Raw genomic sequence first — 20217 nt, forward strand, 5'->3', positions numbered from 1 at the left:
GCTGGTTACCCTTCCGTTTGTTGTACACTGCATACTGGCCCGTGACTGTCGCCTGACTGGCCGCAGAGAGCCCTGCTTGGGAAATCACATTTCCACAGAGTTCTTTGCGAGGCCCTCCAGGGCAGGGGTCGGAAACTCGCGCGCAGGGCAGGTGCTAGAAGCATTGACGAGTTACCCCGCATCGACTTGCAACACTAAGCATCAACCTGGGCCTTGCCACCTAACTCCATCTCGGCCACCGTACCGGTCCAGCCTGAAGAAGGGAGAGTTACGGGGCGCCCACGCGCCGACCCGACCAGGATGCTGGCCGGGGAAACCGAGGTCAGGGCTGAGGCGACACCCCTTACCCCGCCGTGAGCAGCCGCTCCGGGGACGACCCAGGCCTCGAGTAGGTACCTGGCGCTCGCGCCCGGCCCGCAACACTTCCTGTCCCGCGCGGGTGCGGCGCTCACGTGACCCGGGGCTGGGCGGAGATCACCTGAATAAGGACGTCACGTGAACGGGAGGCGGGGCAGGGGCGGGACGTCTCCGCTCACGTGACGGTCCGGGACAGCCGCCGAGCGCCTCCTCGCTGCACCCCCCCCCGCCCTCCCCACCCCCAGGCTCGGGCTCTCGCTCTCCGGCTCCCGTTGCAGCTTCGCCCCCGCTGTTGCGGCGCGACCGTGTCCCAGGCTCGGCCTCGAACGGGCCAGCCGCCGGGAGCCCCACGCCACGCGCGATGCGGGCCGTTCAGCCGGGACCTGTGCCCTCCGGGCCGCGCGTCGCGCTCCTGCCTCCGCTGCTGCCTCCGCCACCGCTCCTGCTGCTGCTGCTGCTGCTCGTGGCGGCCCCGGGCTCCGCGCAGGCCCAGGCCGCGGACTTGGCCGCTCTGTGCAGGTAGGTGTCCTGCGTGGCGGGCGCGGGCCGGGGGACACGCAGACGCCAGTCCCGCCCCGCCCCGCCCCCGCGGGAAAGTTGCCCGCGTGGTGGCTGCGGCGGCCTCGGGGCGACGCGCGGGGGGGACTCACCGCCGTGGGGCTGGCCCACGGAGCCCCGTGCCCGGCCACTTGTGGCTGTCATAAGTCGGGCGGCTTTGTGCGACTCCCGTGGCCGGGGTGTGCCCGTCGGAAGTTGCAGGGGGCCAGAGCTCCGGCTGGGCTTTTGTCCCACTGCACGTTTTCATTGAAGTTGCAGCCGCGGGGCTTCGGGAGGCGTCCCCTCCAGTGTGCACTCTCTCCAGGGAGTGCGAGCCCACGCGATGGCTTTGGAGTTGGGTAATGGTGCTTTCGATTGCAGATTGACCCCGTCTGTGGCAGTTCTCTCTCACTTTTTTCTTTCCTGATTTAGAGTAGCTGTTTGTCAGTGGGTGACGCTTTTTCTTCTTTTGACGGGGGTAGAGGGGCGGTCATCCGTGTTGGCTTTCAAAGACTTTACCCTTCAGTTCTCCCAGTCCGCTTCCTGTCTGGTTGCTCACATGATGTCATTGTCTCCAGAGTGGATTATTCTAGTGTAGTCTTCTGCTCTGGGAACCGAGGTTGTATAACCTCCAGTCTTGTTGAAGTTTGTTAGTGTTGGACACAGGTTCGTGGGCCGAGGGAACTTCCAATGCCAGGGGTTTGGGAACTCCTGGCCTCCTCTGGACTTTTTTTTTTTTTTTTTTTTTTGAGACAAGGTTTCTCTGTAGGCTTAGAGCCTGTCCTGGAATTAGTAGACCAGGCTGGGCTTGAACTCACAGAGATCCACCTGCCTCTGCCTCCCAAGTGCAGGGATTAAAGACGTGGCTTACCACCTCCTGGTGTCCTCTGGACTCTTTAGGGTGATAGGAAGTCTTTCTTGTTTTGAGAACTTGGATAAGGAGGAAGCGGGATGCAAATCTTGAAGCCAGCCTTACCCCTGACTTTCAGAAGTGAGTCAGATATTTCTGAGCCAAACTTTAAGTTTCTGATGTTAGTCTCTCCCCGCTCCTGTCAGAGTTTTGTTCTCACCTAGACTTCACAACTTGTAGGCATCGTTATTGTAAGGGGAACGAGGCAGACCAGACTTCTCTTTCCCACTTTGGAGAGTATCAGGAGGCAGAGCCTGCTGCTCTGCGGTTTATAGACCAATTAGCTGCCCAAAGAGAAATTGCTGCCCCTCCATAATACAGAGGAAAGGTGACCCTTCAACAATTCTGGGGCACTTAGAACAGGAAATTTTGGATTAAGTACTGCTGTGACCAAGAACTAACACAGCTGGGCTAGTGTGGAAGTAGTCTTGTTAGTTAATTGGAATTTGTTTCTTTTGAGACGGGGTGATACTGGGGCTCGAACCTAGGTCAGTCCTGCCAAGCAAGCAATCTCCCACTGACCTAAAGCCCTTTCCTTAGGATTCTATTTTGACACTATTAATTTTAAAGTGGTGTGTGTGTGTGTGTGTGTGTGTGTGTGTGTGGTGTGTGTTGTATCTACCTTGCAGAGGCAGGGGCAGGATCTCAGATCTCTTGGAGCTGGAGTTAAAGGTTGTCTGGGTGCAGAGAATTGAACTTGGGTCCCCTCTAACCAGGTCACTCACCTGCTGTAGTAGAATTAATTTCCTTAAAAAAATTTTTAAGAAAATTATTTTGATTTTATTGCGTGCGTTAGTATTTTGTTTGCATGTGTGACTCTTGACCACATGCCCTCATGGTGTCCTGGGAGGCTGTTGGGTTCCCTGGAACTGGAGTTTCGTGGTCGAGAGGCACCATGTGGGTTCTGGGTACTGAACGTGGGTCCTCTGCATAAGCAACAGTGCCTTTAACTGCTGAGCCGTCTCTTCAGCCCCATGGTGTTAGTTAGCTTCTTCCCCCTCCTTCCCTCCTTTTTAAAGAATTTTTCAGTACAGGGTTTCTCTGTGTAGCCCTGGCTGCCTTGGAACTCACTCTGTGGACCAGGCTGGCCTGGAACTCAGAGATCCCTCTGTCTCTACCTCCTCCTGAGTGCTGGGATTAAAGGTGTGCACCACCACCGCCTGACTTAGAATTTATTTCTTAATTGGTTAGACGTTGGCAGGAGGCTGATAAGACACTGGTATCTCAGGGCTACTCACTTGTGCGTGGTCATCTCATTGTCTTGAACTTGTGTTCATTCTCATCTGGGCCAGGGGAGTTCTGGTACTTAGTCCAGTTGAATGGCCTTTGCAGCCACATTCTGGGGCCAGCAGGAGAGGTAGACCCTGGTAAGGGGTGCCTGGTGTAGCCTCTAACTATTTCTAAGGTGGTTCCTCTAGATTTCCTCAGGTACGGTGAACTTCCCAGGCCTTCATACCTGTCTCCTGCCTGTCACTGTGTTCCATTTGTGCATAGAAACCTGCTTGGAATCAATTTTAGTGTCTCTTCCAAACTTAGTGTCTGCAGAGTGTAGTTTGTCTTGTGTGTTGCCATTCAGTTTTGTGTTCTGTGAGATCAAACCAGGCTTAGGACAAGCTAAGCAGCTGTTTTCTTACACAGCCCTTTAGTTTAGAATTTAACCACTTCCTCGGGACTGCGGGCAGTTATCTGTGTACTGTTAGATAAAGTGGCCTTCCAGCCCCTAAGGTACCTGTACAAGGAAGGAGGTTAGTAATTCTTTCTAAATCCAGTATGAGTTTCATCAGTATCAAGGAAGCATGAAGTGTTTGGTCACCTGCTTATTCTTGTCACAGGCCCCATGGCTGCGGTGTAAACAGCCGTCTTGGGTCTCCTCGGTGTGAGCTGTAGGCTCTTGCAGTTGGTACTTTTTGTGTTTGCTTCTGTCACCTGGTCACAGAGGCAGTTCCTTGTGTGGCAAGTACTATTCCAGGTATTTGTAAACCAACGGAGCGAACTACTTTCTCCTTGCTTGGAAAAACATGGTTTGGTGCCCAGGGCAGTTCCGGAAGTTATTTCTGTAATGATATCGGCCTGTCCAGGCTTCACGGGGCTTTTTCTAAGCCCAAGCTGTAGGTTCTCAGACAGCCTCTCCCAAGAGAGACTAATTTCCAGAGAACAGGAGGGAAATCCTGTCCTATTTCTGGAGCGTCAGCTTCCTGTGGGGACTTCAGGTTGGTTCAGAGCTTTGACTCGGCTCTGACTGCTGGGACGGGGCACACATAGTTCCTACTGCATTTAGCCTTGGGGAGGGGTGAAGGAACCATTCCAGCAGCAGGTCTTAGGGTGTTTGCACAGTGGAGAGGCCTGCTCTGTGAGATGCGAAAGTGCAGCAGACGTGGCAGAGGCCAGTGTACGCAACAGCACTTGACACAGCTGTTTGCTCTTTGAAGAGACTGTACACACAACAGAGACACCCCTGCTTCCCACAGATAGTGAGCACTCACTGAACCCAGGGTCTCACACATGGTAGGTAGGTGCTTTACCTCTCAGCTGCATCCCTTTTCTTTTTTTTTTTTTTTTTGTTTTGTTTTGTTTTGAGACTTAGGCTTGCTAAGTTGCCCAGGCTGCCCTGTCTCTGTTGCAGTCAGGATTCCAGGCAAACTAGACCTGGCTGATAATACATACTTGTCAGATGTCTGGAGGACAATGTGCTGTGGATGAAGGACTTACTTTGTGAGGCTGGTGAGCCTGTTGGTGGCACTGACTTGGATAAGGTCTGGGGTAGAGAACATGCGAAGGTCAGTGGGGCAGGATAAGTGAGAAGAGAGGGTCAGAGGCTGGGCAATGCCAGAACCACCGGCAGGGCCGAGTCATGCTCCTGCATAGCCATTCAGTGGGGTAATTTATTCCTTTAAACTCTGCAGAATGCCATGTTATGTAGAACCGCGTGTTTCCACCCTTGATTTAGGTGTTTACAGTATCCTTCATAGGGAAAGTGTAACAGTTGGAACTCATTGTAAAATGCTTGGTCTGGTGGTTTAACTACTTTGAAATTTAAACAGCACAGGATTTCTGCAAATTGTGTGGGTATGAATGCTGGAGAGTTTTTATTATATTGAGGACAAGAGAATAATGAAGCCAGCTGGGAGTCGCAGTCAGTTTAGTTGCTATCTCTAGGGAGATTTTTTTTCCCTCCTGCAATTTTTCCAAAAGAACAATGCTTATATGTTTAATTTGGGCCACATGTTAGCCTGGATCACATCCATTTGTGTGCATGCATTTCTTTTAACCGTGAGTGTGTTTTAGCCTAGGATGGTTAATTATGGTAACACTGTGGCTTTTGTTTTCCTTTTTCGACAGGGTCTTATATGCCCTCACTACAGCTCACTCACTGTAGGGTAGTTGAGGGTGACCTTGAGCTCCTGGTCCTCTAGCCTCTACCTTCTATCAGATCTTAAAATAACACCCTTTTCTTTTTCTTTCTTTTTTTTTTTTTTTGTAAATAATACTTTGTCTTTTGACCCCTTAGCAGTTTGTTTTTAATCATGTACTTGCAGAAATTTAGGCGTTTCTAAGATGTTCAGGGTCAAATCCTTAGATGTGTGCACTGTTCCCCCCTCCCCTCTTCTGTTGCTGTGATAAAACACCACGGCTAGGACATTACATAGCCAAAAGAGTTTATCTTGGCTGGGCTTAGCATGGCAGCAAGTGGCATCTTTAACCGCAGCCTGAAGGAAAGCCTGCCTTACTTCCTCCAGCAAGGCCACATACCTCCTAGCCCCCCCAAATATCGCCACCAGCTGGGGACCAACTCTTCAAATATGGGGACCTTTGGGGGCCATTCTCCTTCTAACCACAGAAGCTAAGAAATCTTAGCTTGTGGCAGAATTCACTGTTGGAAGAGCATTGCCTTCCTGTGCATTGCAGGGTGTTAGGCAGTGCTCCTGGTCTGTGCTCAGCAGGTCCCAAGACTCTTCACCCCATGCTCCTCACCTGGGCCACATAGAGAGAGGGAAGTGTTCCCAAACATTTCAGATGAACCACCCCAATAGTGAAAAATTCTCCCCCAAGGTCACAGAGTTTTTCTCCTCCTAGCAAGGAGAAGGTGAATGTCCGCCCCGCCTCCCCCCATCAGACAGGGGTTTCTGTGTAATGGCCCTGGCTCTCATGGAACTTGCTTTGTAGACCAGGCTGGCCTTGAATTCACAAGAGGTCTGCCTGCCTCTACCTCACCAGTGCTGGGCAGCAGCTGAGTTTTTAACTGGTACCGTGTTGTAATTTTTCTTTGCTGTGTTCTCAGCTCATTTTTGTTATTAGGAGTGTGACAGTTTTGTGAAATCAGTCAACCTTTTTTTTTATGCATTGGGATCAGTTTTTGGTTTTTCAAGACAGGGTTTCTCTGTGGTTTTGGAGCCTGTCCTGGAACTAGCTCTTGTAGACCAGGCTGGTCTTGAACTTACAGAGATCCGCCTGCCTCTGCCTCCCAAGTGCTGGGATTAAAGGCGTGCGCCACCACCGCCTGGCTGGGATCAGTTTTTGTATGAACTAGATGTTTTCTTTTCCATACATTTTGGTACAACTTAGTAATGTTCTAGTAACCTGGTACTTTGGGGGAGGAGCTAGAGAAAGGTGCCTGTTACTTATTTATGTTAAGGCATGGTCTCATGTGTAGGGTAGCAAGTCTTGAAATTGGGATACTTCTGCCTCAGTCTCTGGAGTTAGAAGCATTTGTCATTTTTCCCAACATTTCAGGTTTCAGTTTCCATTTTTGTCTATTCAGATTTCTTGTCTTTTCTTGAGCCAGTTTTGATAAACTGTGTTTTTCTAGTGAGAGAGAGCACGCACAGGTGTGCATGCATGTGTGTGCAGGCATGCATCTGTGTGTATGTATGTGACTATATGGGGTGTGTGTATACATATATATGTGTGTGTGTTTGTATTTATGCCTCTATTTTATGTGTGTGCCTCTTTATGTGTGTGTGTGTGTGTGTGTGTGTGTGTGTGTGTGTGTGGTCAGAGGGCAACCTCATGTGCCGCCTTCTTTTTGAGACAAGATCTCTCTGAGTGAACTCTACTCAGACTAGCTGGCCTCTGAGCTGGGATCTTCCTCCCTCCTCCACTCCCAACCTCTTCATCTATGGGATAAGTATGTGCTGCTGGCTTTTTAATGCGGGGGTCTGGGGCTCCAACTTATGTTCTCAGCTTTTAAGGCAAGCATTTTACTGGCAAAGGCACCTTCCCATCCTCAAGATTTCTTTAAGAATTAAATTAGTTAAAGACAGAGTCTTACTGTCTAGCCCAGTCTGTCCAACTTGTGCTCCACCATCTTTGTCTTCAAGTGCCGGCAGTCAGTGGTTTTGTTATCACACCTGGCTTTTTTTTTTTGAGATTTTTTTTAAAAATTTTATGTGTATGGGTGTCTTGTCTGCATATGTGTCTGTGCACCATGTGTGTTTATTGTCTTTGGAGGCCCCAGAAGAAGGTGTTGAATCCTCTGGCACTGGAGTTACAAGCAGTTGTGAGCCACCTTGTGGGTGCTGGCAATAGAACCCGGGTTCTCTGGAAGAACAGCCAGTGCGCTTGACTGCCGAGTCCTCTCTCCAGCCCCTAAGAAACCTTTGGCCTTAAATTGTGCACATCGTCCTTCACTACATCAAAGGCTTGTTTACATTTTAGTGACTCATAAGAACTAGTGCCTTAGGGTTTCTATTGCTGTGAAGAGAAACCATGACCATGACAACTCTTATAGAGGAAAAATATTGAATTGGGGTGGCTTACATTGTCAGAGGTTTAGTCTGTTACCTTCATGGTGCGACATGGTGGCATGCAGGCAGACATGGTGCTGGAGAAGTAGCTGAGAGCCCAACATCTTGACTCACAGGAAGTGGTCTGTCTTACTAGGTTTGGCTTGAGCATAAGACCTCAAAGCCCGCCTCCATGGTGACTCACTTTCTCCAACAAGGCCACACCTACATCAACAAGGCCATACTTTCTAATAGTGTCACTCTCTTTTGGGGTCCATTTTCTTTCAAACCACCACTTTCCACTCCCTGGCCCCCAAAGGCTTGTAGCCATATCATAATACAAAAATGTATTCAGCCTAACTTCAGAAGTCCTCATAATATATCATAGTCTCAAATTTACATAAAAGTCTAAAGTCCTAAATCTTCTGAGATTCTCGCAATTTCTTAACTGTAATCCTCTATAAAATCAAAATAAAAAAAAAAAAACAGCTTTCCGGCAGTGACGACCTCCCTACGAGAACATGCCTCTCGCAAAGGATCTCCTTCATCCCTCTCCAGAGGAGGAAAAGAGGAAACACAAGAAAAAGCGCCTGGTGCAGAGCCCCAATTCCTACTTTATGGATGTGAAGTGCCCAGGATGCTATAAAATCACCACGGTCTTTAGCCATGCACAGACGGTAGTCCTGTGTGTCGGCTGCCCCACTGTCCTCTGTCAGCCTACAGGCGGGAAAGCAAGACTGACAGAAGGATGCTCCTTCAGGAGGAAGCAGCACTGAAAAGCACCGGATTCGAGATGAGTGGGAACCATCCCAATAAACACATTTTGGATATATATATAAAAAAAAAATAAAAATAAAAAAAAACAGACTACATACTTCTGACATACGATGGTACAGGATGTACATTACCATTCCAAAATGGAGGGAAGGGAGAATAATGAGGAAATACTGGACCAAAGCAAGACCAAAAAAAACAGAGCAAACTCCTAACTTTATCTCCATGTCTGATATCAAAATGCTTTTATTTAGATGTCCAATTTCTTTCTTTCTTTCTTTTTTTTATTTTTCGAGACAGGGTTTCTCTGTGGTTTTGGAGCCTGTCCTGGAACTAGCTCTTGTAGACCAGGCTGGTCTCGAACTCACAGAGATCCGCCTGCCTCTGCCTCCCAGTGCTGGGATTAAAGGCGTGCGCCACCACCACCCTGCTCTTTTTCTTTTCTTTTTTTCCCCTCCAATTTCTTTCAGCTTTGTTGACTGAAACACACTCCTTTCTCTTGGATAGGTTCCACTCCCTGTTAGCAGCTTTCTTCAACAGATATCCTACATCTCTGGCATCTCTAACATCTTGGGTCTCCAAGGCAATCAATCCAGACTTTTCCTTCAGATTCACACAAGGGCCTCTCCTGACCTCTCCAGGCCTCCATTCAGGGACACCCCGACACATGCCTGACCTCAGTGACTTTTCTTTATTACCGAAGCAAATACCACAATCTGTTTCTTCTACCCTTAATTCTAAAGCCAGAACCATGTGACTAGCAGCCTCCTATAGGGGCTGGAACATGACCCCCTTGTTCAATAACATCTTCACAGCTTTCTGTCTTTCACTGCGTAAGCTTGGCTGCCTTGAAAGAAGAACTCTAGACCAGGCTGGCCTTGAACCCAGAGATCTGCCAAGCTCTTGACTTCCCAGTGCTGGGGTTACAGGTGTGCCCCACCACACCTGGCTCTAAGTTTTTCATTAATTCCTTTAAATAAGTTGGAAACTTAGGTGAATGGGGTCACTATTCTTTTAGTCCATTTCTTTATCTGTTTATCTCCTTGAACACAGGATTTAGCTCTGTTCTGTTTCCCGGAGCCCCTTTTCTCAGTCTGTACGTTTTGTATTTTTATTTGCTCAGCTTGCTCGTTTTCATTATATATTTTAATTATAGTTACTCTAGTAACCACACAACAGAGTCTGTGTTTTGAGATTTCCTCTGCTAATGGGATTAATCCAAACTCTTCACTTTAGTCTCAGGCAGACTCTTCAGACAAGGGCAAAAGCTGCTTTATTCTTCACCAAAATATCACAAGAACGTTCTCTAGGCAAAATGCTAAAATTCTTTCCCCAGAAACCTGTTGAGCTAGTTCCCCCCCCCCCCCCCCTCCAGCATCACTGTCTTCCATGCTCCTACTAGTTTGGCCCAATAAGCAACACTTAAAATATTCAACTGCTTTCCTAATCTACGTTCCCAAGGTCCATATTCGTTCAAACAAAAGCATGGACTGACCTATCATACCATGCCCCACTCCTGGTACCAGCTTCTGCCTTAGGGTTTCTGTTGCTATGAAGACACACCATGACCATAACAACTCTTATAAAGGAAAACACATTTAATTGGAGTGGCTTACATTTTCAGAGGTTTAGTCCATTATCATCATGGTGCGACATGGTGCTGGAGAAGGAGCTGAGAGCCCAATATCTTGACTCACAGGAAGTGGTCTGTCTTACTGGGTGTGGCTTAAGTGTATATAAGACCCCAAAGCTCGCCTCTGTGGTAACTCCAACAAGACTACACCTCCTAATAATGTCACGCCCTAGTACTCTGTTTCATATCCGTCAGGCTGTATCCCCAGCCTTTGCCCTCACCTCATTCCTCTCCCCCACCCCATCCTCCTTCACCCAGCCTTGGCTGTCCTGGAATTCACTGTGGAGACCAAGCTGGCCTCACCTATAGAGATCCACTTGGCTTCTGCCTCCTAAATGTCCCATTTTTCTATTTATGTATTTGTTTATTATTTTTTGGTTTTTTTGAGACAGGGGTTCACTGTGTGTCCCCCACTGTCCAGGAACTCACTCTGCAGACCAGACTGACCTCAAACTCAGAGATCTACCTGCCTCTGCCTCCGATTGCTGGAATTAAAAGTGTGCCACCATCACCCAGCTATTTTTTTTTTGAGACCTGGTTTTACTTTATAGCTCATACTGGCCTTGAACGTATGATCTTCCTACCTCAGTCTCTGAATGTTGGGGTTACAAGCAGGTAACCCTGCCTGACTTGCCTGGCTCTTATCTTTTTGTTCCCTTGGGTCTTTTCTTTGGTGGTTATCTTGGGTTCATGTTGCGTTGATCCCTGGTAGCTCCTGATGGTGCTCTTTACGGTAAATCTCATTTTGGACATCTGTTGCCCCGTGCAGCTGCTCAGGGCAGGGCTGGAAGCATTCATTGGAACTTGGCTATAAATTGTTTTTGGGGAGATGGGAAAGACATGCCAGGGGCTGGTTGTGGAGCCTGAAATCTTTTCTTATTCTGCTATGAGACACCCACCCAGTCACGCTGTTCCTGCTGGAGGCAGCTGCTGGCCCCTGGGGACAGTTGTTGGCAGAGTGCTGGTGCTGCCTGCTGGCAGTCTGGATGAGTCCTGCTGAGACAGGTCTGGATGATGGAACTGGGGCCAGGCCGTCTCTGGGTCTTTTTTGCTCCTCCACACAGTTGCCTTACTTATGTTTTGAGACTGGCTCTCTGTAGCCCAGATGCAAGGACCTCCTGCCTCAGCATTCAGTGCTGGAATTACAGGCAGGTGCTGGCCTGGGAGTTTCCTTTAGAAGTCACTTTCTCAGTGTTACACACCCTTAGTGGCCCAGGAGTCCTGCCTCAGTTGGCGAGTGCCTGCTGGTTGAGATTTCCCTTTGCGGAAGAAAAGGGTTGAAGCTGTGGGTTTGTGGCTCTGCAGTCCTACTTCACACTCAGTTCTGAGATCCGCGTTAGCAGATTGCAAGACTTTCCCAGCACAAAACTCCCTGGCACAGGAGGTGTGGAGTTTGGGCAGGTGCCAGGTCCAGGTGCCCCATGTTGGACTGGGCCTTGTGCCATTTCTTTATTTCTTTATCTATCTATTTATTTTTAATTAGTGTCTCTCTTGTATAGACTAGGATAGCTTGCCTCTGCCTCCCAAGTGCTGGGATTAAAGGCGTGAGCCATGAGCCACCAAGCCCTGTGGTTGTTTATCTATAGAGAGAGGCCGGAAGGCCTGACTGGCTTAGGTACCCACCAGTGGCCCCTGCCATCAGCTGGACTTTGCTCGTTCCTTTGGGGTTGGGATTGTCTGCTGGTGGTAGAGCCCCAGAGGTTAGTGAGAAAATGTTTGGTCACTGCACCTTGCTCTACAACTGCAAACCAGCTGTTACTGGCAAGGTTTTTGAGGTGCCAAGGACTGTCATGTTCTATTTTGGTCTCTGATAGCATGTGGATGGGTCATCAAGTGGAGGAAAATCCCACTGTCCTGTCCCCAGGGGTGTGAAACTTGCCCCCCAGATCAGCCGCTGGCCTTTGGCAGGAGTTTCCCCTTACCCAGTCAGCGCTGGAGGGCGAGTTCCTCTCCTCAGGATCCTGCAGGTGCTGTGGAACTGCTGGTCCTAGCTATGCTCTAGGGTAGGAGACACCAGTCAACAGTGGCCTCCAACTTGCCTTGCATCGCAGTGGCTTGGGAGCCTTTTAGGCTGAACTTTGGGTATGTGCTGTCCAGAGCTTCCATGTGGTTTGACTGGATGTAAAGCTGTTCTAATTCCAACTGACTCCAAAATCAGCCTTCACTCCCTTTTGTGGGCAGTACTGGGGTTTGAAGTTAGGGCCTTGGTTTCTAAGGTGGCAAGCACTGTGCCCTTGAGTTGTATCTCCAGTCCCCCCTGCACCCCCTTTTTTTAAACAACAACAACAAAAACTTTGAGACAGGTCTCACTGAGTTTCCTAAGACAACCCTCAGGCTTGCGGCCTCCTGCCCTCAGCCTCCTGCCCTCGGCCTCCCGCCCTCAGCCTCCTGCCCTCAGCCTCCTGCCCTCGGCCTCCCGCCCTCGGCCTCCCGCCCTCAGCCTCCTGCCCTCAGCCGCCATGGCAGTTGGCTTTCCAAGTCTGTGCTGACAAGCCTGGCCATCAGTTGCACATTTAAAGCAGATGTGAAAACTCCCTACTCCTCCGCCTGGCCTGCGAATAGAGCAAGCCACCAGACCAGAAATGACAGAAGAGGGTTTCTTAGAAGTGACAAGGGCAGGACCCATTGAGTCATCATCATTGTTCCTCTGGGCCCCTCCTCTCACCTGACCAGCTGTAGATATGCTAGTTTCCATTCTGAAGTGAAAGCTGACATCTCTTCCTGTTGACTCTTAGAGGAGGAGTGTGAGCCAGTGGTGTCATGGGGCCCAGTGTTCCTTAATAATGTGAGAGAGGATGTGGGGCTCCCAGGGGAGCAGGGACAGGGGTCCATTATGCCTAGGCTCTTTTGTAAGGTGGTGATGGAAAGGGAGTCTGGGAGGAAGTGAGGGTGTAAACTGTGCCTCTGACAGGGAAGAGCCTTGCAGCTTGCTCAACCCCATGTCGGTGGGCACAGGAGAGATGTCAAGAGTGTTACCCTGGGACTGGGTCCCAGAGGTGACTGTGATGACTTTGGAGCTACTGGGGATCAAGAAGATGTGGAAATTAGGAAGCTGGACTGAGTGGCTCATATCTATAATCCTAGCACTTGGCATGCTCAGGCAGGAGGATTGCCCTGAGTTCCAGGCCAGCATGAACTCAAAAGCAAACCCCAAGTCTCCACTTGCCCGGTTCTGGAATCGCAGCTGCAGGCCACTACTGCTGTTTATATTCTGCGGGGCATCACGAACCCAGGGGCTGTGAGCATGGTGGTCAGCACTCGACGACTGAGACCATCCTTAGACTCCATCTCTTTGGACTCGGATTCTGTGTACCACTTCCCACTGCAGATCTTTTTTTTTTTTTTTAACTTTTAATTTTTGGCATTAAGGACACACTAGGCTATTGCACCTGAGGGAGAGGCTGCACCACTGAGCTTTAACCAGGCTCCATTGCCCCTCTTTGTTCCTTGAAGTTCAGGAGGAGAACGTAATCCTAGTTACAGATGCACAGGCACAGGGGGCCCACCTGATGACCCTAGCTGCAGCCTGTGTGCTGGGGCTGAGCTGGGCAAGCCCATGTTCTGGGTGGTTCCTGGCAGCTTTGTGTCTCGGAGGGCAGGTGTTGTTTGCTGTAGTGAAATGGTTGAGGGTGAGAATCCTCACTCCTGTGCTGCTGGGCAGTTCAGCTTTCCCAGGTGGGCACTCTGGTGGCAGCTGCTCGGGCTGGGGAGGCTCCGTTGCTGGCCTGTCCCAAGCGGACAACCAGGAAGAAGCAGTCTGTTTGTCTCTGTGGTCTGGTGTCTTGTTGTCCGTGTGCCCTGCTTTCCCCCAATGCACTTTGGTGTGTGTGGTTTGGGTGTGAAGTGTGTTGTCCCTTCTCCCTTCCCCTGAAAGGCTTATGCTTTTGAAATGTTGATCTCTAGTGGTAGGTGAAGTCACTGAGAGGTGGCTGGTTCATCAGGGTGCTGTGGAACAATCTTTGCACACCGTAAATATGTATTACTCTCATTGTTAGGAAAAAGCTGATTGGCCGCTGACTAGGCACAATTTTCAGGGCAGACAGAATGCTGGGAAGAAGGGCAAAGCCACAGGAATCATGAACCAGGTGGAGAGGAAGCAGGACTTGCAGGGGAAGTAAAAGCACTTAGATGAATAGAAATGGGTTTATTTAAGGCTGGGCAGTTGAACTTGAGTTCAAGGCCACCCTGGTCTACAAGAGCTAGTTCCAGGACAGCTACCCTGTTACACAAAGAAACCCTGTCTTGAAAAACCACCAAAAAGGGGGAGGGGGCGCTAATTTAAATTTAAGAGCTAGTTAGTAATAAACCTGAGTTGTCTGCTGAACATTTATAATTAATATAAAGTCTCTGGTTATTTGGGAGCAGCTGCTGGGACACAGAAGCTCTGCCTACATCAGGGCTTTGACCTCATCAAGAGATTAATTCACAGACATATTCATAATTTCATGGCATGATTGGGAGAGGATAGGAATGTTCAGAGGTGGTGCCTAGCCTAGTTGGAGAAAGAGGATCATTAGGGGCACATCTTTGGAAGCCATCTTGTCCCAGGCCTGCCTGTGTGGCCCACTTTTCCTCCCTGTGTTTTGTGGCTACCATCACATACTCCTGTTTCTGTGACGTGTGGTCTCAGCTTGGCACAGCAGTGGGACAGACGACTGTGCACCGAGACTTTAGGAACAGAGAGGTCTTTCCTCTAACACTGTCTCCCACATGTTTGTCACATGTTTGTGCGTGTATTTGCTGTGTCTCAGCACCCCTGGAGTTGTATCTGGAGGCTCAGATTCTTCAGCATCATGGTGAGTGTGGCCCAGGACAAGAGTCTCCCTTTGCCCTTCCCTGCCCTCTTCAGCTCCTTGCCTGTGTCATGTGGCAGTTGTCCTTTTCTGTGCGTGTGAACTCAGTTCTTAAGCAATCTGAATCCTTCTGTTACATCACAGCTCTCAAATGCTGTTCCTCATCCAGCTTCCTCCCTATTCATAACATTTTGGGTTTGCTTGGTTTGTGGATAAGGAAGTTGGGGTTTAGAGTATATGAATTCCACTCCGCCTATAGGCTGGGGTGCAGGGGTGGATTTGAGCAGGGTTGTGTAGTCTTCCACTGTGATCATGGCTCCTTTTCAGAGGCTTCTTTCTCCCACCTGCCTCTGCTATCACTCAGGTAGGACATGGTTCAAAGACCACTGGGTCCTGGTTGCCTGCAGCCCTGGTCCAGCCTGGCTGGATCCTTCCTTATCCAGGTGATTCCTGCTTCTAGATCCCTCTGTAGCTCTCTGGGAAAAGCCGACTGAAGGCTGACTCTCCATGAGGATCTTCTCTTCCTCTTTGAGCTGGCTTCATATCTTTATCCACAGTCTTGTGGTTGGTTAGAATAGGAAGTGAAGTACTTCCTATATAATCCTGGGCCCTGCTGTGTCAAAGTCATGTGTTTCCCAGTGTCATCGTCTGGTCAGGGTTGAGTCACTCTGCCAGGTCTCTTCTAGTACACAGCCCCCAAGGTCCACTCTTTGCTGGCTGCCTGCTGTAGGCTCACTAGGGACCCTGTCTCCTCCTCATCTCTCAGAGACTGGTCTGGCTTTTGGGCCAGTGTGCTGCATGTATGAGCTGAGACCCTAGAGATAGGAGACAGCCTCACACTCTACTGGAGGATTTGGATACATGCCTCCAAAGCAGAATCATGTTTGGAAGTTGAGTTGGAAAGACTCAGGATTCTTTTTGTCCCCAAGAGGCAGCTTCATGCTCACTGAGGATCACGACAAGCACCCCCAGCTAGTGCTGTGTGTGTATCTTGTTGTGCGGATCATCAACTTTCTCATTTTTTTTTTTAACTTTCTCATTTTTTAAAGGAAGACAAATTACTGACTCATGTGCTTGTTAATTTTATGACTGATTCTGTCATACTGGCTTTGTGTGCTGATAATTATAAGCCAGTGATTAAATATTGACCAGCTACATGATTGCAAGCTGTCACTGTCATCTTAAGACTTATAGGTGGTTTGGGGAACTAGGAGGATCATAACTGAACGGGGAAGAGGTTGAGTTAGCAGAGATGTACCTATTAGAAGACAGACAGAGACCCAATAGGTTTCTATGGTATTTTTCATTAAGGGATTGGCATGTAAATAATTTGACCATAGAAGTATTCGTGTGCATGCATACTAGCTCCCCTGTTGTGTGTATGTGCGTGTGTGGGCAGGCATGGAAATGGAAAGATCAGGAGAGAACCTTGGGTGTCCTTGCCTTCCCTCTGGTTTTGACAAGGGTTCTTGTGAATCTCTGTCGTGTATCTATCTCCTTAGAGGGCTGAACTAACTGACCCTTGCACTACTGAGTCTGGCTTTTAGGTGGGTTCTGGGGATTTTTTCCTAAGAGTACATAGATTTGGTTTTGTGTGTAAATTTAAAAATACTTAGAACAATTTATTATTTTTTATTGTGTGTGTGATATGTGTTTACCATGGTACATGTGTGAAGGTCAGGTACGTAGAAATTGCTTCTTCTATGATGTGGATCCCAGGGAACTCGGGTTGTCAGGCTTGACAGCAAATGTTTTAGCCCCCTTTTGTTTTTCTTTTTCGTTTTCTTTTGAATCTATGATGACCCTCCTGTCCTGGCTCTACCCCCCAGGCATTAGGATGGTGCTAACACATGCACATTACTGTTGGTCATCTCCCCTCCCAAACCCCCCTCACCCACCTTGGAGTCAGAATCTTGGCTGTGTGGCCTCCTCCTGCCTCCACCTCTGCAGTGCTGGGGAAATAAGATACATACTCACTGTTCCTGACCTACAGTGTCACAGACTTTTAAGATTTTAAAAATGAAAACCCTTCAAGTTATATCCGTCTTAAGTTAGGGGTTTTTGCTGTGAAGAGACACCAGGACCACAGCAACTCTTTTGGGTTTTTTTGAGACAGGATTTCTCTGTGTAGCTCTGGCTGTCCTGGAACTTGGTTTGTAGACCAGGCTGGCCTTGAACTCAGAGATTATGCCTGCTTCTGCCTCTGCTGGGATTAAAGGCGTCCGCCACTACCACCCAGCCACAGCAACTCTTATAAAAGAAAACATTTAATTGAGGCTGACTTACAATTCAGAAGCATGGTGGTACACAGGCAGACATGGTACTGGAGAAGTAGGTGAGAGTTCTTTCGATACATGGATCCACAGACAGCAGGAAGAGAGAAACCCTGGGCCTGGCTTGAGCTTCTGAAACTTCCAAGCCCACCCCTAGTGACACACTTCCTCTAACAAGGCCACACCCTACTCCAACAAAGTGTCACTCCCCATGAACCTATGGGGCCATCTTTATTCAGACTACCACAGTCTGTTAGTTGGCAACATCTTTGAGGATATTCTGAAATTTAAACCAAATGAGGTTAAAGTGGAACCTCAGCCACTGCTGAGGCATAGGTGACTTGAACTTCTAGGCAGTTCAGGAGAGGGCTCAGACTGATCCGTGCTCAGTTTTTCTAGTGAGGGGCGGACTCAGCCCATGTGTTTGCTAACCACTCCTGTTGAGTGTGTTTCTACCACCATGCTCACTTTAAAATTAGAGATAGCTCATCAAATACACAGCATGTTTGTGATGTCCGGACCTCTTGGTTTGTGTCTGTGTTTACAGTCCCTCTAAAGGAAGGGGCCTGAGTGAGTCTGAGAGCAGTGGAGAGGATGCTTCTCTGTTCAGAAGCTTAGAGCCCAGTGGCCTGGTCAGAGGGAAGGAACCTGCCGGGTGTGAGGAGTCTGGTCTGCAGTTTGGCAGCTCTAGGCCAAGGCACAAGTAGCCTGCTGTTTAGCGCCAGGTGGTCTGGGCTTAGTGTTACCCAGGGTTTCCTTCCAGGTCATTCTGAGAAGTCGCCCTCCTCCAAGATCCACATGAGTTTTGACGGCATACACAAGAAAGGGAGTTTCTGTATCTTGGATGTGCCTATAAAAGAATGACTTAATGTTGTGTTATTGGATAAGATGGTACTGTGCATGGGTGGCTGTGAGATGAAACAGGAACTTGGAAGTCTCTATATCACATCTGTCATTTTTTTTAAAGATTTATTTATTATGTATGCAGTGTTCTGCCTGCATGTATGCCTGCAGCCAGAAGAGGGCACCAGATCTCATTATAAATGGTTGTGGGCTCCTTGCTCACATGTGGTTGCTGGGAATTCAACTCAGGACCTCTGGAAGCATAGCCTGTGCCCTTAACCACTGAGCCATCTCTTCAGCCCCTACATCTGTCATCTTAATTGCTTTGTGTGTGTGTGTGTGTGTGTGTGTGTGTGCGCGCGCGCACGCGCGTGCATGTGAGTACGTGCACGAGTGTTGCATGTGTGAGTGGGTATGTGCGTGTGGGAGTTATGTGCGCTCATGTGTGTGAGAACTTTTCAGTGTTGTCATTGAAACTAAATACTTTCCAGAAAATTTAAATTATCTTAAAAATGTAGACTAAATGAAGCAGTTGACCCTAGTGGTACAGCTCTTATCCTTGGAGCTTGGCTAACCCGGGTTTTTTCCTGGCCTGGCCACTTCATAGCTGGATGGCATTGGGCGAGGTCATACTTGTTCTGAGCCTTGGTGTTTTGCCTCCTAAGCTGAGGAATTCAAGAGTATTGAAGATGGAGCAATTGTTGGGGTGGGTGCTACTTAGGGGTTGGCGCTGGGAGGAGCCTTGTCCTGAGGCACACATAGCCTGGCGTCCTGCTCTCCCTCTGGTTCCCTGGTACTGAGGATGGGGGAAGGGCCTCATGTATGCCAGGCTCACTATCCTTAGCTGTCTCTCCAGCCCATTTCCTTCCTAATGTTTTGGTAAGTAGTAATAACCTGGAACTAATCTTCAGGTGGCCTTGGCCATAAAAGTAGACAGATCTTAGTGACTTAGCCTGAAGAACTTAACTGAAGAGAGCAGTTTTGTGTTCCAGAACCATTCTGTTTTGTAATATAGCCATTGGTAACCTTGAGTTCCTGAATCACCTCCCTTGCTCGCACTGCCATCCTGGTTTATATATGGTGCTGGAACTCCGGGCTTCTGAAGCAGTTGCTTTTTGTTGCTGTGATGACCAAGACAACTTATAGAAGGAAGAGTTTATTATTTCACCTTAGGGTTCTAGAGGGACGCTCTGTAATGGTGGATAAAGATGGCAGTGGATGTCTTTTTTTTTAATTTATTTATTATTTATACAACATTCTGTCTGTATGCCTGTTGGGCAGAAGAGGGCACTAGACCTCATTACAGATGGTTGTGAGCCACCATGTGGTTGCTGGGAATTGAACTCAGGACCTTTGGAAGAGCAGGCAATGCTCTTAACCTCTGAGCCATCTCTCCAGCCCGGCAGTGGATGTCTTGAACAAGAAGCTGAGACATTCCCATCCAGGCATTCGGTCTACGTCTACAGGCAGGGAGCTCTGAGAACAGACTGGAAGCTGGGTGTGGCTGTGAAAGCCTGTCTCCCAGTGACGTGTTTCCTTCAGTAAGGCTCCACCTCCTAATGTTTCATAACCCACCCAAGAGCACCCCTAACTAGGAATCATGTGTTCAGATGTGTGTGCCCAGAGGGGTCGTTCTACTTACAATTGGGTGTCCTCATTTGAGGAGAGAGACTGAATTTTGCAAGGGTGGGACAGTGGGCAGATTTCAGGCTGCGTTTTAAGTTGACCAACTATATCCCCAGCCTTGGTGTTTCTTCCTCCTCCCTGCCTGTTGCAGTCCCTCAAATGACTTTGAGTAACAGTGGAGAGCTGTGAGCACGCCCCTGGACCTCACTCCTCGGGAGGGCGTGGAGTCTCCTCCAAATGGTGTTAAAAGATTAAGGCTTTGCTTTCCCTTTGAGCTGGTGGACTGCCTGCCCTGCTGCCTTTGTCCAGTCTTCACTGTATGAACTTGGTAAAGGGTGGACGTTGGGCGCCTTTCTGTTGCTAGGGGATGGAATTTTAGTTTTGACTGTCTGTATTTGTTTCAAATAGAGAATTCTTTTCTAAAAGATAAAATGCCAGTTTGTTGTCCGCTCACTTCACTCTTTGGGGCTCTCATTCTCAGGTGCTTGCATGGCCAGCCCCATGCTGAGGTTTCAGCTTTTACAGACTCCGTTCTAAGGATGGTTACAGCCCGGGCCATTTGACTGCTTGGCCTTTGACCTGCCAGAAAATTTACAGTCATCTATTTCATGATTTTAAATGTAACAACTTCTACTGTTTAGTTTTTGCTTTCTTTTTCTTTCTTGGGGCAAGGTCTCACTGTACAGCCCTAGCTGTCCTGGAACTCTCAATGTAGGCAAGGCTGGCTTCGAACTCAACAGAGACCTGC

General features: G+C 48.8%; 2 protein-coding genes across 2 annotated transcripts in view; both read left to right on the plus strand.

Moving 5' to 3' along the window:
• The first annotated feature begins 569 nt into the window (after positions 1 to 569).
• Positions 570 to 20217, plus strand: part of Igf2r (insulin like growth factor 2 receptor) — a 96164-nt gene continuing 76516 nt past the window's right edge. Inside the window, exon 1 of the mRNA XM_050135894.1 lies at positions 570 to 876. Coding sequence (XP_049991851.1) covers positions 719 to 876 — 158 coding nt within the window. The 5' untranslated portion in view covers positions 570 to 718. The remainder of the gene's footprint in view (positions 877 to 20217) is intronic.
• LOC126497726 (40S ribosomal protein S27-like) lies at positions 8000 to 8361 on the plus strand. Its single transcript, XM_050135908.1, has one exon. It carries the CDS (start codon positions 8049 to 8051, stop codon positions 8301 to 8303), a length of 255 nt encoding a protein of 84 aa, XP_049991865.1. The 5' UTR covers positions 8000 to 8048; the 3' UTR covers positions 8304 to 8361.

The sequence above is a fragment of the Alexandromys fortis genome, unplaced genomic scaffold (assembly GCF_014885135.2).
Source record: "Alexandromys fortis isolate MF-2015 unplaced genomic scaffold, M_Fortis_MF-2015_v1.1 scaffold_23, whole genome shotgun sequence".
Lineage (NCBI taxonomy): Eukaryota > Metazoa > Chordata > Mammalia > Rodentia > Cricetidae > Alexandromys > Alexandromys fortis.

Bases quoted from the DNA above. Each gene is read 5' to 3' on its own strand.
- LOC126497726 (XM_050135908.1), top strand. From the start codon at position 8,049: ATGCCTCTCGCAAAGGATCTCCTTCATCCCTCTCCAGAGGAGGAAAAG.